At 30.1% G+C, this 19364-nt stretch overlaps 1 protein-coding gene and 1 long non-coding RNA gene across 2 annotated transcripts; both read left to right on the top strand.

The window, feature by feature from the left end:
* Positions 1-5438: 5438 nt before the first annotated feature.
* Positions 5439-6620, top strand: LOC140919117 (uncharacterized). The gene is made up of 3 exons (XR_012161697.1): positions 5439-5571; positions 5944-5993; positions 6139-6620. It is a non-coding gene; the product is annotated as an uncharacterized lncRNA (long non-coding RNA).
* A 1345-nt stretch (positions 6621-7965) lies between these two features.
* Positions 7966-16524, top strand: LOC101490135 (serine/threonine-protein kinase VPS15). The gene is made up of 11 exons (XM_004513000.4): positions 7966-8396; positions 9330-9452; positions 9543-9588; positions 9756-9916; positions 10558-10637; positions 10969-11074; positions 11200-11376; positions 11476-14601; positions 14975-15222; positions 15312-15411; positions 16155-16524. The coding sequence occupies exons 1-11, from the start codon at positions 8124-8126 to the stop codon at positions 16329-16331; spliced, it is 4617 nt and encodes a 1538-aa protein (XP_004513057.1). The 5' UTR covers positions 7966-8123; the 3' UTR covers positions 16332-16524.
* The last annotated feature ends 2840 nt before the right edge of the window (positions 16525-19364 follow it).

Genomic DNA, 19364 nt, shown 5'->3' with positions numbered 1-19364 from the left:
AAAAATCACTCTCCATATAGATAGAGTGTGTTATATATATATATATATATATATATATATATATATATATATATATATCACGAATTCTACCTAACATTTTTTTAAATGGCCCATCACTCTTTGTAAAAAGAATTAAAAAAATTTCAGTTTCTGTAAATTTTTTATATTTTAATTTTTATAAAATAAAAATATAATTTTTAGTTATGTAAAATTATCGTATATGTATATAATTTTAATTCTTACGACTAAATTAATATATATTTTTTGAATTAATTTTTATAAACATGTTAACACCGTTATAAAATGTGGTTCTACTCAAAATTCTAGATTAATTTTTTCGTTATTTTAATTTTTTACATTTAAATATAAAAAACTTATATTTAATTATTCACAAATTTAAAATAACTTTTTAAAGTAACTTTTTTTAGAGTAACTTTTTATAATATTATATGCATATTTATAAAAAATTATTAAACAAATTTAAAGTTGAAAGTCAATTAGACATATTTATTTTCAGTATAAACTAAATCTATTTATTAGATCATTTTATAGAAATTAAAAATTATATTTTTAATTTACAGATATTAAAATTAAAATATTACAATTTTATAAAACTAAAACGTAAAAATAAATAAAATAAATAAATAGGCTGATCACTCATTACAATTTACAACTGAAAAAAAATTAACCAACCATGAACGTGTTTAAGGTTGAATAATGTTTAGTTGATGCATTATTCAAAAATAATAATATTTATGGTTTGAAAATTTTAACCTTTCAAATTGTATCCACATCATGTAAGAAGTCAAATTCACTCTAGAGTGATTTAGTTTTCGTGAGTTGTTCACACTATGCACTTCGATAGTGATTTTATATCTTGTAATCATTAATCCATGTTTTCGAACTTCAAGGTTAGTCAAGTTAAGGAATTCAACTAAAGCTCTTAACAATTTTTTATTTTTAATTACTTTTAAAGAATTTTAAGTTAGATATATAAAGATAATTTTGAGAACTATGAATCTAAGTCAAGCATAAATAAATAAAAGTAAAGTGTGGATAAATTACAAGTAAAAATATATTTTGATTAATGTGTCTAAAATAATAATTACAATGAGTGTTTATAGATTGAACATTAAAATTTAACTCCTATCAATTATGATGATCATCATCAAAATAAAAATAAAAATTGTGTCTAACTACTAATATTTAGATTTATTATTTGTGTGTTTCTCATGCTTTCATCGTAGTATTTCATGAAAAATAATCATTTCACTCACTTTGTTTAATTTGAAAACAGGGAAACTACTTCAAAATGTCTAATTATTATTAAACATCACGGTTGAACTTTGTATGACTTGAAATTGTCATATACAAACCATAAGCTACTTTTCTATTCACCCATCGTGATGTGGATTTACTGTAAATTCGACTGCTCTTCATTCACGACTAAAAAACTTAAAGATTTAATTATAATTTTAGTCTTTTATTTTTACCAATTCACGGAATTAGTCCCCAATTTTAAATATTGACGGTTTTAGTTATTTGTTCTGGTTTTTTAACTTAAAAATAATGATGTAACATATTTTAAATGATGTGACATATGATACAATGATATAGAATGATTAACATTCATTAAATAACAAGAAAACTATTTGAAAACTTATCTTTTAACTTAAAAAATTAATCATTTTTATAATGTATTTAATGATATATGAATAATTAATTAATTCATTTACATGGTTCTATATGATACAATTATATGATACATCATTTAAAATATATCAAAAGGATATGGAATAAAATTTTCTAAGATTTTGCATTTAATTTATCAAAAGGCCAAGTCTTTGGGCCGAGTTTCTGTTCTTAAGCAAGAGGTTTGTACCGTGCACCTCCCACTTTGACATCCCACCCCCATTTATGTAGAAAAGATCACATTGTCTCTAGTTTCATATATAAAAACCCAAAAAAAAAATCAACTTTTCTTTTTTCACACACTTCTTTTGAAACTTTTAAATATTCGAAGTTGACCCTACTAAACCTTCGAAATATTGAAACATTCAAAATACAAAAGTAAGTAAAAATTCGAAACTTCCAAATATTTGAAACAAAGCTTTTTCAGAAATTCAAAAGTTTATATGATGATGAAACTTTCGAAACTTTCATTGAAGATGAAACTTTCGAAATGGAGAAAGTTTCGAAATGCAAAAGTTTCGAACATATTGAAACTTTCGAAAATTCAAGTTTCAGAAGTTTGAAATTGAATGAAAGTTTCGAATTTTTTTCGAAAGTTCCGAAACAGTTTCGAAAATTTAGCCAAAGTGAAAGTTCCGAATTTAATTATTTATAAATTTCAAAATCATTCATAATTTCAATAGATTAGTAATAATTTGAAAATTAGTAATAAATTTCAAAATTAGTAATAAATTAGTAACATCAACTTTACTCATTCCTAATTTCAAAATTAGTAATAAATTTAATTAATAACAAATTGAAAATTTTGAAAGTTTTGAATTTTTTGAAACTTTCGAAACCGACAAATTTCGAATGTTTGCAACTTTCGGATAATGTGTGTTTCGGAAGTTTTAGATTCATCGAAACTTTCGAAATATTCTAGAATTTATGTTTCGGAACATTGAAATTCATCCAAAGTTTCGAAAGTTATAACTTCAAAACTTTCAGATTATTTGAAACTTTCAAAGGTTTCTGGAAAATTTCATTTCGAATCTTTCAAATTCATCGAAAGTTTCGAAATTTTTATTTATTTCTGTTATTTAACACTTCGAATGTTTTGAATTTAAATAAAGTTTCGAAAAATATAAAAAACTCACTTTGAATAATTTCGAAAGTTTGAAACTTTTAAATATTCTGAAATTTTGAGAAAGTTTCTAATGTGAGGGTGAAAAAAAAGAGTAGTAAAAAAATTTCTATTATTTTATACAAAATAAAAAAATTATCATTAACTCAACTTATTGGGTCTATCTGCCGCGGCCCACTCCTACCCACGTTCATCTATACATTATAATAAAGCAAATATGATAAATTGACAAGTTTGACACGTGTCAACAAACTAGAGTGTTAAGAAAATATAAGTTTCTATTAATAGAAATAATACATGCTTATTCTTGAGAAGTTAATGACCAATTAAAAAAATAAAAGGAATGAATTAAAAATAAAAAGTTTTTTTGGTAAGAAAAACATAAAACTTCGGTTACATCATGATCTTTGTCCACGATACATCCGTTGAGAATTTAATAGTCAATTAAAAAATTAAAAATAAAATACAATACACCACGACTTGACAGTTTTTTATGTATCCGTTGAGAAGGGCCAATTAAAAAATAAGAAAAATAAATTAAAAATAAAAGATTTTTTTTAAGAAAAAAATAAAAATTCCATTACATGAGAAATGCAGGAGTGAATGACCAATTAAAAAATAAGAAAATAAATTAAAAATAAAATATAATGCACGACCTCACATTTCACATTTCACCGTTGAGAATTGAGTGGCCAATTGAAAGGTAATCTATACAATATAATATCTGTTTTTTTAGAATAAAATTAAACTTATGTTACACGTACACGCGTCAGTTGAAAAGTTAGTGGCCAATTAAAAAAATTAAAAGAATAAAAATAAAAAAATGGATGATAAAAAATGCTACACCACTGCTTGACGTTTAACTGTTGAGGATTTAGTGGTCAGCTAAAAAAGAAGAAGAATAACAACAAAATACAGTAAATGACACCACGACTTTTGTAATTGTTTTTTAAACACTACTTTAGCAACCACCGGCTTCAAATTAATTTAATTAAAAAATTTATTTTATTTTACGAATTTTTTTAATACTCTGTTAACCGTCTATCTTCGGTACTCTCTCATTTCTTGCGTCTCCCTTATAAATATCATTTATATTATCTCGTATACACAATTCTTTTAAGTTTTCTTTATCAAAATTTTCTTATTCCTTACTGAGATTAATATTCGTGAGCTTTTATTTATCGATTTGAGATTAATATTTCTGGTGAAACTATGTATTTGTTCGTGTTGCGCCTAGCAATATGTTCACATTAATTACTTGAATTGGTAAAAAAAATTCAATCTATGATTGTTATTTTATTTTATTTATAAAAAAAGATTATTATTTTGTCATGTATATATATATTTTGTATTGTTTATATTTCTTAATTTTGTCTCAAAAAATTGTAAATGTGTATATGTATATTTCTATCATCTTATATAACATTTGTCTTAATAACTCTGATTTTAAATTCACTCATAAATAGTCAACAAATTGTACATTTGTATATTTCTATTTCTATTCTCTTATACAATATTTGTCTTAATAACTCCGATTTTAAATTCTCTTATAAATAGCTGTTGCCCGTCCTAATAATTTTGATTATAAGTTGTATTGTGTTGACAGACAGTTATATTAAATAAAAAATAATTTATTTAAAGTAAATATAAAATTTATTTAGACTTCTTAGCCATGAATTCAATTAAATTTCCAGAATATTGAAGAGAAAAATAATCATTTATTTAAGAAAATATAAAATTTATGTAGGAATTAAAGAAACAATTCATTTCATCGATTCATTAAAAGTAATGGTTTTTTAAACTTCAAACACTATTTTATCAAATTTAAAAACTACTATACATTTTATATTCTAAATTTATTATTAAATATCACGCAAATTCAAAAGAATTCAAAAGATTAATTAAAGATTAATGAAGACTAACATGCAAATTCAAAGATAAAAGATACTCATAGTTTTTATGTATATTGTAATTTTTTGTTTGTAACGGAAAAATTATTTTTCTTTAGTATTTTGTGAGTAGTACTAAAATGAAAGATATTTTGCCCACTTGATACAACAAAATTTATATGAATTCTTAAATGTCATGTATTTCATATAAATAACATAGGTTGAATAATAAAAATAAAAATTCATTATTAAGTTACTTACTCATCTTTACATTTACTAATTTACTTATTTTATATATGTCTATGTCTATTATTTTAAAAATTCTTATTTCATCTAATCTAATTATTTAAATTTTTTTTAATAATTATTGTTTTTATTTGTTTAAAATTAAAAGTATTGTTTTATAATAAGTTTTTTGGAAAGAAATAAGATTCTTTGTAGAATTCAAAAAGGCATAGGGTTGAAGTCATACTTTTCATTAATAACATTAAACATCTAAAAAAGTAGTTTTTAAGTTAAGTTATAATTAAATTTTTTTTAATTTTAAATTATTGGAGTCATACTTTATTTTAAGTTAAGTTATAATTTTAAATTTTTGATATATATATATATATATATATATATATAAACTAATATAATAATTTATTTATTAAAATCGTTCTTTCTGTGCGACGTAGAGTTAAAAACTAGTTTAATTAAATTACGATGATTCATTCCCAAACCTCACATTCTTGATTCGTACGATTTTCCGATATCTTCTCTGGTTAGTTTTCTTCTTCACATACTTGTGTTAGTTATCTAATCTTCTTTATATTTCTTTTCAGATTCCCTTCTCTTTTTCTCTACACTGCACGACATCGCAAATGTGTAAAACCCTAATTTCCTCTTTTATTTTTATTCTTTAGTTTTGTTTGTAAAAGTCATTCTTAGTAATTTATTTGTTTGGTACGGTTTTTACGTTACATTGCTGAATATTGTATTAATTATCTACCATTATGATGATGATTATTTAGATTTAGATTTTATAACCATGTGAATATGCAATTCTTTTTCTTTCATGTTTTATTATGTAAATTCAATTCTTTTTTCTTGTATTGTTTTATTATGATGGTGATTTAGATTTAGATTTTATAACCATGTGAATATGCAATTCTTTTTTCTTTCACGTTTTATTATGTAAATGCAATTCTTTTTTCTTGTATTGTTTTATTATGATGATGTTTGATCTATTAACTTTAGATAAGTCAGCTCAAAGTAAAAGAATATGTTTCGGCGAAGAATCATACGAGGCAAGTTCAACTGCTTTTGATTCAAGTTTCACAATATTTGAATTCTTTATTAATTTATATTTTTAGAATTCATTCTGAGAATTTGAAATGTTCAATTTACCTGATGATTGTTGTTTAGTCACTCACATATATGATGCTTTTTCAGAACAAGATGACGCTGCTCATGAATCTAAGCTTGAATATGTAAAGCAAACTTTGTCTGTTGAGGCTAAAGCAACCATCATCAGGCGTGGCTTTGATTATTCAAAGTTAATGGAAATGATGTATACAAAGGTTTGAACAAGATGACGCGGCTGTTGGGAAGTATGAAAAAGCAACCATCATCATCAGCCATGTTGTATATTAAGGTTAATCAAGATGATGTATAGATCCTCGTACCATCCTCCCTTCTATCAATAATATTGAACACCCTCTTGGATATTGGATGGATTAATCTTGTCATCAAAATATATTACTATGGAATATGCACAACTACGTACCTTTTATTATTTCTTTTGTTTATTATATTTCATTTGATATTTGGATTCATTTTCGAAAATCCTCAAATTGTGTGGTTACTAACGGCAAACATGTATAGACTCGAATTTAAATTCTGTAAGGATATTTATATTTAGTGTCTTTTATGGATGTAACCTATAAATATACTTTTATATCTAGGGTGAACAAGCTATGAGAAATGTTTTATTAGACCTCAAAATATAACTCCAATTAGATCCTCACATACACAACAAATTACCCTGTTTATAATTAAAATAATTTTTTTTACATACAATAGTTGTATTTTTTCATGATAAGTAATCAATTTTGTTTACAAATGCAAAAAATTATCTAACAGATGTAGTTTTGTTCATCAAATTTTATATTATTAGTTTAAAAATTTGTTGTGAGAGTCACGACATTAATATATATGTCATTAAATAACTGTTTTGGAATGGCTTATGTATGGATTATTTTGGCTACAAATGGTTATGGGATTATTTTGGCTACAAATGGTTATGGGATTATTTTGGCTACAACTGGTTATGGGATTATTTTGGGAAGTTTTACTAAAAAGCTTATAAGCCTCTAAAAGTTGTTTTACCAAAAAGCATTAGAATTTCAATTTTCCTCCTAAATAGGAGAGACTTATGACTTCAATTGTTAGTCAAACACACACAACTTGATGCACTAGTACCCAATAGCCTTCCCTTGTGTATGTTATCATCAACTTAGAAGGGGTAGTCGGTTATCAATGTCCATAACCCTCATTGTTATATTATTTAACTATATGTAGTAATATTTTTAAATAAAAAAGTTAATTTTGGATGTTTCCGCTCACTTTGTAAATGCAATGTTAATAAACTTATATTAAAATATTTTTGAGAAGTATTTTCTTTTAAAAAGAAAAAGTTTACTATGAAAAATCGATTTCGAATTTGACTCCAAAAGCGTAGCTAATTTTTTTTCACATATCATATAAAAACTATAAAAACGTCACTGAATTTAGTTATATATATATATATAATTATATCATTATTTATCTAGTAGATAATGTCACATCAACATTTTATAGAAATAGGATAGTAGTATTCAATACAAAAATATTTTTCAAACATCAAATATTCACTTATAACACTATATTAAATATATTTTTGGTTTTTTATATAATTTTTCTTCTCAAAATCTAACCAATATACGATCACAACATATTTTATATGATGTATGATATATCACGTCAAAATTAGACCTTAAATATCATTAACCTATTTAATCTAAAACACAAATTAACCTATTAAAATTAATACTATACATTAACTTTTGGAAAAACTCAATAACTACACCAAATAATGATTCCACATATAAATATAGTATTTCCAATTGTTGACGTATCTTTTTCTATGAGTTCTTAACATTTACCATTTTCTTTTTATGTTTAGTTTTCTTTTAAATTGTAACATTTGTCAATTTTAAATAATTAAAAAATGTAATGCATAAATTTGTTTCGTTATTCTCTCTCTAAAAAAGTGGAGCTTCTTCCACAGACACACCTCACGCTAAACGCTAAACACGAAAATCTCAGAACGCTAAACGCGAAAATCAGTGAAGTAATAAAAATAAAAGCAGAAAAAAGCGATTGATTGATGATAATCGATGGGGAACAAAATCGCGCGCACGACGCAAGTTTCAGCGTCAGAGTATTACCTACACGAGTTACCGTCGACGTATAATCTGGTTCTGAAAGAAGTTCTTGGACGCGGTCGTTTCTTCAAATCGATTCAGTGTAAACACGACGAAGGTTTGGTTCTCGTCAAAGTTTATTTCAAACGTGGCGATTTCATCGATCTCTCTGATTATGAACGACGTCTTTCTCAGATCAAAGATATTTTCAGTAACATTGATCATCCTCACGTTTGGCCTTTTCAGGTTTCAATTTTCACCTATTTCTATTTTCGATTTTTATTATATAGCTGAAAATTTGAATGAGATGTTGTTTTGTAGTTTGAGCTAATTATGATTTTTTTTTTACTGTTTTTGGTTACTGAATGGAGTTGTTGATATTTTTGCTGATTTTAATTTTGATTTTTGAGTTGAAATTGTGGAATGCTGAGTCAATTTGATTTTAACGGTTTGGGATTTGATTGAGACTTTGTTTTGTAGTTTGAGGGAGTTTTAATCACTATGTTTGGTTACTGAAAATTCTTGTTCATATTTTATTCTTTCGTATTTGTATTGATTTTTTAGTTGAAATTGTGGTTGCGCTGTATTTCCATTTCCACTCTTGTTGCCTATGAACCACATACACTGCACACTGACTGACATGTTAACTACATAATAGTTTGAGAAAATGAATTAATTGAATGAAATTTTCAATGTCAGTGTTAGATACGGACAATTTGAGAGAATGAATAAATTGAATATGTGTTGGTGTTAGACACGGACACTTGGACGTGTCTTCGATCAGAAGTGTCAGTGTTGCAAAACTTACTGCTGAGTCAATTTGATTTTCATAGCTTAAATTTTGCTTAGATGTTATTTTGTAGTTTGAGGGGATTTTGAATACTGTGTTTGGTCACTGAAAATACTTGTTGATATTCTGCTACTTTTTTTTAACCTGTTTTGATTTTTAAGTCGACATTGTGGTTGTGTTTCTAACTGAAATTTAAGCCAATTTGATTTTAATGGCTTAAAATTCGAAAGACATGATGTTCTATGTAGTTTGAGGGAATATAGGATTACTATATTTGGTTACTGAAAAGGCTCTATGATGGTCTGCTCTCTATTTTTGTTTTATTTATATTTTTTTGTTTTTTCCATCTACTTTAAATTGCTCATGTGGCTGTGTCTGTGATTTTGCAGTTTTGGCAAGAAACGGATAAAGCAGCTTATCTTTTGAGGCAATATTTCTTCCATAATTTGCATGATCGATTAAGTACTCGACCTTTTCTTAGTTTCGTTGAGAAGAAATGGTTGGCTTTTCAGGTCTTCTTCACTTTACTACTTCATTTTTTTTTGCATATGGAAGCTTTGTATTTTTATTGACTTTTTTATTTGGTTTGGGGTATTACACAGTTGCTTTTAGCTGTAAAACAGAGCCATGAGAAGGGAGTGTGTCATGGTAAGTTTTAATTTGATTGATACCTAAGCTTTAAAAGACATACACAATTAGAGAAGAGATAATATAATGGAGAAGGATCTATTAGTTGCTGATGGTACTTTCTCGTATCATGGGTTGATTGGCATTCCATTGATGTTATATGTAAATTTTTGCATTATTTGTTGTAGGCGATATCAAGTGTGAAAATGTGCTAATTACGTCATCGAATTGGGTTTACCTTGCTGACTTTGCCTCTTTCAAACCCACTTACATTCCGTATGATGACCCATCTGATTTCTCTTTTTTCTTTGACACGGGTGGCAGAAGACTCTGCTATCTGGCACCTGAGGTTGGATCCTATAATTTTAATACTATTTGATTATTTATATATTTTCTGCCGTATTTGAGTTGTTGGCTCAGTCAAGATGCTTTTGTGCTATTATTAAGTTTGAAATTTCCTACTAGTTATCCTGTGAATTTATTGCATACATTATTGCTGGTTTTTCTATTTATCTTTATTAATTGGTGTGAATTCTATTATAAAGATGCAAGTGAAATGTATACTAGGTAATCCTCTGTCTAGAGGTTTAATTAAATTGTGAATTAAGCAAGTGGTGCTGATGACTTGATTAAACTAGGAATCTATTGGTTATTAAATTTTCGTTTTACATGTTTAAAAATAATACTGATCTGGGCTTTAGGTTATACACTAAGGTTAACAGAGGATTCTGTCATGCTCTTTGACAGCCACTTTCTAGAATTTTTTGGGAATATTTTACAATTTTGAACTTTATAATAATATTATCGAACAAGTATTTTTTCTTTAGTTTGTTTAAAACTAAAAAAATGCAACTAGTGATTCAAGACATTAATCCTTCTCGTGTGTCATTGCTTACATGTTTTCTTGCTGATCACTACTGTTCTTACAGAACATGATTATATTTCTAATAACTATTTCTTTCATCTTTTTTTGGGGCTGTGTCATGTCAGAGGTTTTATGAACATGGAGGGGAGATGCAGGTGGCACAAGATTCCCCCCTAAAGCCATCAATGGATTTATTTGCTGTCGGGTGAGCGTTCTTTGCTGCAAGAATCTTAATCTTGCAGGAAATGTTTTTGCTTTTCAACCATGTTTCCGGCATAAAATAAGAATCCTTATGTGCATGAAATATACTCTGAAAGGCATTATACTTTTGTAATTATGGTGAGGTAGTGGTGATGTTTAATTTTCTGTTGAGTTGATTGTTATATAAATTTTGGTCGTACCTCAAGTCCCTAGATTCATTTTGTTGAAAAGTAACCAAGGTGGTTTTTTTCCGACATACCGTTTTTTTTTATTAGTTTTATTTTTATTTTTTGTGCTTCTTCTTTTCTAATGTGTGGATATCATTTTACTCTCAGGTGTGTAATTGCTGAACTTTTCCTTGAGGGCCAGCCACTATTTGAACTGTCTCAACTTCTTGCATATCGCAGAGGACAACATGATCCAAGTCAACATCTTGAAAAAGTACTCTATTTGTGTGTTTGTGTCTTATTTCATCTTCCCATGGTCCCATGCCCATCAGTAGGGGGTTAGCCATACTTATGACTCAGTTTTTAATATTTTAAATACTGTATTTTCTATGGGTGCAGATACCAGATATTGGAATCCGTAAGATGATTCAACACATGATTCAGTTAGAACCAGAGTCTCGATTTTCTGCTGAAGAATACCTAAAGGAATATGCAGGAGTTGTATTCCCTACCTATTTTTCACCATTTCTGCATGATTTTTACCGTTGCTGGAGTCCTCTCCATTCTGATATGAGGGTATATGGCTTTACTAAAATATATATTTGTCCATCAATTATTTGATGTTTTCTATAACTTGCTTATTTTACCTGGATTCTGTGCAAACAATCTATGTAGGTTTTACTATGCCAGAGTGCTTTCCAGGAGATACTTAAGCAAATGATGAACAAACACTCATCTGATGATGCAGGTGTTACTTCTGGAGAACTTTTGGAAGAGATCGTTGCCAAAGAAAGCGCAAGTTTCATGAAGGACTCGCGAAGGAAAAGAGAGGACATAGGCAAAGGCTTAGTTCATGATCAGTATCAACTTCTTGGTGATATTAATAGCCTACTAAGGGGTGCTAAAAATAATAATAAGAATCCATCTGGTCCACAGCAAGTAATAGGAACTACACAAAATTCTAACTTCTCTGAAAATCTAAAAAGTTTGCAGTCTCCTGGTGAGCTGCTTCAAACTATCTCCAATGCATTTCGAGGAAATGATCATCCCTTTTTGAAAAGTATTACTATGGACAATTTAAATTCGTTGATGTCAGAGTATGATAGTCAGTTAGATACATTTGGAACGCCTTTTCTACCATTACCAAAGGGTAGTATGATTTGTGAAGGCATGGTTTTGATAACTTCTTTGCTCTGCTCCTGCATACGCAATGTCAAGTTGCCTCACCTGAGGAGGGCAGCTGTACTCTTGTTGAAGGCTTCTGCCCTATATATTGACGATGAAGATCGATTGCAGCGTGTTATCCCATATGTGATTGCAATGCTTTCTGACCCAGCAGCAATTGTGCGTTGTGCTGCTTTGGAGACTTTGTGTGACATTCTGCCCATAGTGCGTGATTTTCCTCCCAGTGATGCAAAGATATTTCCTGAGTATATTCTTCCTATGCTTTCTATGCTTCCCGATGATCCCGAGGAAAGTGTGCGGATATGCTATGCCAGCAATATAGCTAAGCTGGCACTCACTGCTTATGGCTTTTTGATACACTCAATAAGCTTGAGTGAGGCAGGTGTTCTTGATGAACTGAGTTTGCCACTGAAGCCATTGACATCATCCACTCAGAACTCTGGGAGAATGAAGATGATAAATAGTGATGTCCAGCTTCTGCATCTGAGGAAATCAATTGCAGAGGTTGTTCAAGAACTTGTTATGGGTCCAAAGCAAACACCAAATATTAGGAGAGCACTTCTTCAGGACATCGGTAAACTTTGCTACTTCTTTGGTGTGAGACAAAGTAATGACACTCTCTTACCTATCCTTCCTGCCTTCTTAAATGACCGAGACGAGCAATTAAGGACGGTATTCTACGAAAAGATTGTTTATGTATGCTTTTTTGTGGGCCAAAGAAGTGTAGAGGAATATCTATTACCTTACATTGAGCAAGCTTTAAGTGACGTAACAGAAGCTGTCATTGTTAGAGCCTTAGAATGTTTGACTATTCTATGCAAAAGTGGTTTCTTCCGGAAGAGGATATTGCTTCAAATGATCGAGCGTGCCTTTCCTTTATTGTGTTATCCTAGTGAATGGGTACGAAGATCAGTCGTCTCTTTCATTGCTGCTAGCAGCGAAAGCCTGGGTGTAGTGGATTCTGATGTTTTCCTTGCTCCTGTTATACGACCTTTCCTTCGTAGACAGCCTGTGTCTCTTGCTTCAGAGAAAGCCCTTTTGTCATGTTTAAAACCTCCTGTCTCAAGACAGGTATTCTATGAAGTCTTGGAGAACTCCAGGAGTTCGGACATGTTAGAAAGACAGAGAAAGATATGGTATAGTTCATCACAGTCTAAAATATGGGAAATGGATTTATTAAAAAAAGGAATCGATGAGTTGGACTCGTTAAATAGCTGGGCTGACAAGCAGCAAGGTTTGGGGGCTCAACAAACTGTTGGATCTTCCTTCCAACAGCCAGGGTTAACTGATTGTGACAAAGCTGAGGCAAAATTAAGAGATATGGGGGCCTTTATGCATAGTGATAGCAATATGGTGGGACACCGTGATCCCCAATGCTTGGATAAGTTACAGTTTTCGGGATTTATGTCACCAACCTTTAGTGGTGTAAACAGTTTGACATATGACAAGCCATCAGAAGGCATACCTTTGTACTCCTTCAGTGTGGACAGGAGAGGAATGGGAGTACCTCCTGCTGCATCCGATTGTCCAGTGCAAATGAATTCTCTGGGTGTTAGTTCATCTGCAATGCCTTGGGTTAATCCACTTAGTAAGTCCTTTAATTTGGCCAACTCAGTTCCAGCACCAAAGCTTTTTTCAGGTTCTTTTAGCATGAGCAATGGTTCTAAACAGTTCCACCGAGTGGTACATGAACCAGATCCTAAGGAAAATGAGACAGCCTTTGTAAATAGCACATTTCAAGATGTGGGATTATCTTCTAATATTAAAGGTACACCAATTTCACTAGAAGATGCAGCTGCCCAAGCTGATATATCAGGATTTCAATCTTTTGCTCGAACATCCATTCCTGATTCTGGTTGGAGACCGCGTGGGGTGTTGGTTGCACACCTCCAGGAGCACCGTTCAGCAGTCAGTGACATAGCAATTTCTTCAGATCACAGTTTTTTTGTGAGTGCATCTGACGACTCTACAGTCAAGATTTGGGATTCCAAAAAGCTGGAAAAAGACATTTCATTCAGGTCGAAGCTAACTTATCACCTTGAGGGAAGCCGTGCGTTATGTGTAGCAATGCTTCCAGGTTCAGCACAAGTGGTAGTTGGAGCATCTGATGGATTTATTCATATGTTTTCTGTTGATCATATATCTAGAGGTCTAGGAAATGTTGTTGAGAAGTATTCTGGTATTGCTGATATCACAAAGAAGGATACCAAAGAGGGTGCCATACTTGGCCTTTTAAATTGCCCTGTGGATAACTATAGCATTATGTATAGCACCCAGAACCGTGGCATTCATCTATGGGACACTAGGTCAAGTTCTAAAAATTGGACATTGAAAGCTACTCCTGATGAGGGCTACACCTTGTCTCTAGCATCAGGGCCTTGTTCCAACTGGTTTGTATCAGGGTCATCCAGGGGTGTAGTTACACTTTGGGATCTTAGATTTCTTGTACCTGTGAACTCTTGGAAGTACTCTCATGCTTGTCCAATAGAAAAGATTTGTCTCTTTCTTCCTCCTCCAAATGCTTCTCTGTCTTCGACCACTAGGCCCCTTGTTTATGTTGCTGCGGGTTACAATGAAGTTTCACTTTGGAATGCAGAGAATGCTAGCTGCCACCAGGTATGGATATTTTAATTGTTTATAGAAAACGAAGAAACATGTGCCAGAACAAAACATAGTTCTATTAAATATACTGTTTAAAGTCCCATTACTATTTATCCAGAGAATATATGGGTTTCTTTTACCGAAGTTTACCACCGTTTGTTTTAACCGCAACTGCAAGAACTTAAAGCGTTGTATAAATTATAATTTATCATGAGCTGGTTTCTTAATTCTGTTGCATCACATCAAATTGTAATTTGTTTAAATTGTTCATAACTATATTGAATCACAAGAAATACATTGATGTTTCATATTTATAGTACTCTTATTATTGTCATTTTTTTAACGATCTCTTATTACTGTCTGGTACAAATAACAAATCTTGTTGCAGGTACTGAGGACAGCCAATTATGAAAGTGATGCAGAAATGTCTGATATGCCTTGGGCCTTGGCCAAACCTTCAAGTAAGCCAACTTCTCAATCAGATCCAAGACGAAATGTTAATCGCAAGTACAGAGTTGATGAGCTAAATGAACCTCCTCCTCGTCTTCCTGGTATTCGCACATTACTTCCCTTACCAGGGGGTGATTTATTGACTGGGGGCACTGATTTAAAGATACGTCGATGGGATCATTACAGGTTTTGTGTTGAACTTCAATCTCATGTACTTGTTTTTCTTGTGAAAATAATCTAATTGAATTTATTTATGTATTGTTTATTTTTTGCAGTCCTGACAGAAGTTACTGTGTTTGTGGACCAAACCTTAAAGGTGTTGGAAATGATGATTTTTACGAAACAAAATCTAGTTTTGGAGTGCAAGTTGTACAGGTAATTTATGTTTCGGTTTATTGTTGTATCAACCATTTTGTTGGAAGGGGAAGGTTCTCATTCAGTTTATGCTCGTTGGCTGAAATTATGGTTGATACTGCTGATTTCGAGTACTTCAATTATCTTTTAGATATGACCTTGGTAGTACACTTTTGGTTGGATCAGCTCAACTGTGCCTTCTTTTTATTCTCACTAGTTACTTATGTTCCGACTTCCCAAAATCAGCTCTTGATTCCTTTGCTGAACTAATCAAGAAATTGGACATACCCAGCTATCATGAATTAACTAATTAGTTTGTGTGTTTTTTTGTTCAAATTTTAGCCGGTCTTCCATTACAGTTTTCAATTACTACATAAATAGAGAAAATATAGTTGCAGGAATGATTCATTCTAAATCAACTTGAAATAGGTCGTTTCTATTATTCTATATCATGCATCCCTTGTAGAAGCTATTTTAAGTATCTCAAATCTACAATGAGAAGGGGAATAAGGGGGAATGGCCTGTGGGAGGGAGTCAATGTCTGATAGGATGACATATGAAAGCATGGTTGACAGGAATCTTTACTTTCTCCAATCCAGTGTTTTCTAATGGCCAAAGTCTCCTATTACCCAAGTGATTTTCTTTACGGATTAAATCTATTGTACCATCTAAATGCTGTTGGACATTGCTTGTTTCTCCTTTAAATTTTCCAAATTGTTTAGAATATAGGCAGCAAAATTTTAACCTTCTACTCTTATAAACAGGAAACAAAAAGACGTCCTCTTGCAACCAAGCTGACAGCAAAGGCAATTCTTACAGCCGCTGCCACTGATTCTGCCGGTTGCCATCGCGATTCTGTTGTTTCTGTGGCTTCGGTTAAGTTAAACCAGAGACTTCTACTTTCAAGTGGTAGAGATGGAGCCATCAAGGTTTGGAAGTAAACTAAGGTTCATCTTGGCATTGTTGTACATAATTAGCAATTTGTGGTAGCTAGAACTGTACATAGAGTAAGTTATAGGAACTAACATTCAATCAAACCTTCATTGAAGTCCCCCATCCCTTGTGGTTAATCTTTGGTTTACACTTGATTTGTACAGAAGGTATTATTAATAGAGAATTAGATAAATTTGTTGAGCTTTGAGTGTTATGGTCCAAGTAGTTGATAAGATTTTATTTTATTTTTTATTTTTATACAAGTTAGTAAGATTATGAATGTGGTATAAGATATGGACCATTTTATTCACATGTTAAGTCTCCACTTTGTACATTAATTGCAAGATGATGTGGATATTCTTGATCGGGGACTCACATGAATGCAAATCCTTTCACTAAAGATTACATTCTGATGAGATACTTGATTCACATGTAGACATGATCTTAGTGGAAATGTTTGGACTCATTCATTCACTTACTTCACGGATCATATTTATTAGTTTGTCCTTTGGGAGGCTAATCAATGGCTTTTGTTGAATTTTCTTTCCTAAAGTCTGTGCTTAAAATTTGTGTCCTTTTAAACAGCTTAGCTTTAAGTGCTGTTTTTTCAAAGTATTAGTTCATTAAAACTAGTTAAGAAGTTCCTTTTGAAGATTTTTCTTAACATGTTTGAGGCACATAGACACTAAATGTGAGTATTTCTTCATACTCATATTCATATTTGAGGTGTATCAAACACTAAATGTGAGTATCTCTCTCAGTAGAGATTCAAACTTAAATTTATTACGTTGTGAGAGTCTAGTCTCTTCTTTTAAATCAAATCTCTGTTGGTTCTTTTTTACCTATTTTATTAGGCATTTTATTTCCCATCTAATTTTATGTGTTTAACTTTGATATTATCAATGTAAAAATATTTTACACTATCAATTCATCTCATGTATGATTTTTAAAGTAGTTATAATTAAATTTAAATAATATAATAATTATGATTAATTGATAGTGTAAAATATTTAAACACCAACCGATTTTATATTAATTCATTTTTCAGATATCACTTGATGGTCATATATTAATTCAATTTTTTTTTAGATATCACCTAACTTTGAGTTCACAGATGAAGGAAATAAAATGAAAACAATAACAATGACTGCCCATCTATAGCCCAAAACAAGATCATAAAACGGGAATGAGAGAGAGAAGATTGAACAAGAGTCTCTTTCACATCAGTGTAGTTATAACTTTGACATCATCATTATGTTGCAACTTACATTAAAGAAGTTCCAAATTTAGGATGGTCATTATTTAAGGGTAAGTATTATTAAACCGAAAGTTAGCTTCATATAACCATATTTTCACATCAAATGTTATCAAGATACTTTAAGTTATGGGAAGTCCATGAACCACTCTGCAATGCATCTACTAATCATAGACTCCAAGATAACACTCTCTAAACTTTTGAATGGAGTTATTTTAGAGTTTATGTAGCCATCATACCATATAGCAAGCAATGCTCCATAAACAATAAGGCCAAGTGGTTTCCTAACTAGTATATAGTAATAATAATACTATTAAATGGGACCATAACCAACCCCATTACATTATTTAACTTAATTGGAATAAAATTTCCATCCATTCATATACAAAAATAGGAAGCAGCTCTTTGGCAACTCCAAAGAAACAACAAGAACAAATAAAAAATGGCCAGTATTTCTAACAAGACAATGTTTTTATCCACAAAAGTTCAATTTGTTATGTCATGGGATCTAAATTGTTCTTTAACACCGACATCAAATCGAATTAATGTTTCGGTGCCTAACATGTACCAGGATTTTAATGACATTCAATTATGCATTATCTTAAATTATTATTGATGTCAACATATCAATATTGTGTCAAGTGTCCGTGTTACTATCTGTGTTTCATAGTTAGATTGTCTCTCTTTTTACATGGATGTCAATATAACCACTCGTGACCTCTCATTACTTCCACTTAATCATATTATACGGCCGCTTTCATTTTTTTCATTCTAGTAGTAATCTTTACATCATTAAAAATGTTTAACTTAAATTCTAATTACTTCTAAAATCATTAAAAATGTTTAACTTAAATTTTAATTACTTCTAAAATTATATGATTAGTATATAATAGAACATTGTAAAACATTGATATTAAATCTGAAAAAGAGAAAAATAGAAATAAAATTGTATTGATATAATAAAAAAGAAATGTTAATTACAATAGGTCTGAAATACTGTTTATATATAGATCACAAAATGACGATTACATTCAACTCACAATTAACATAAATTAATTGTGACGATATAAAATATTGGCTAAATAACACTTGTGATCCCTTAACTTAATTTCACTTAACGTTTAAATCTTTTATCTTTTTTTTTCTTCCGAATTTGGTCCTTTATTTTAATTTGACTTAATTACAGTTTTGGTCTCCTATTTTAGCTGAATCGCAAAAGTAGTCCCCCCATTTTATTTCTCTCCAATTTTAGTCTCCCAAATTAGAATTTTAGTTCAAAACTAGATGTAACTTTTTTTCCATTTATTTAAGTCACATAATGTCTCAAGATCTTGTTGTGCAATAATTATACTTGAAATCTATGATCATAAATGGTGTGATGTGACTTTTAAAAATGTCATTTCATCAAATTTTGGACTAAAGTTCTGTTTGGAGACCAAAACGAGGGAGAAATAAAATGAGAGGACTACTTTCGTGATTCAGCTAAAATACGGGGACCAAAACTGCAATTAAGTCTTTTAATTTTAAGTGACAAATTGATGTTTTAAGTTTTAAAATGTCAACAATATTATCCTTTTTTTTTGTTGCAAAAATTTAAAAAAATTCTCAAAAATTTCAAACAAAACCCATAAAATTAATTATCATCCTCAATATAATACAAATTTCATCAAATTCATAACTTAAATATTTAAATAAACTCATATTTTTATCTCTAACAACATCAAATATATCTATTAAAGAATTTGAAATATATTTTGAAAATTTCCATTATATATGAATTCATACA

This window comes from Cicer arietinum, chromosome 8 (assembly GCF_000331145.2).
Source record: "Cicer arietinum cultivar CDC Frontier isolate Library 1 chromosome 8, Cicar.CDCFrontier_v2.0, whole genome shotgun sequence".
Taxonomy (NCBI): Eukaryota; Viridiplantae; Streptophyta; class Magnoliopsida; order Fabales; family Fabaceae; genus Cicer; species Cicer arietinum.
This window is presented reverse-complemented; position numbering and strand designations above follow the sequence as displayed.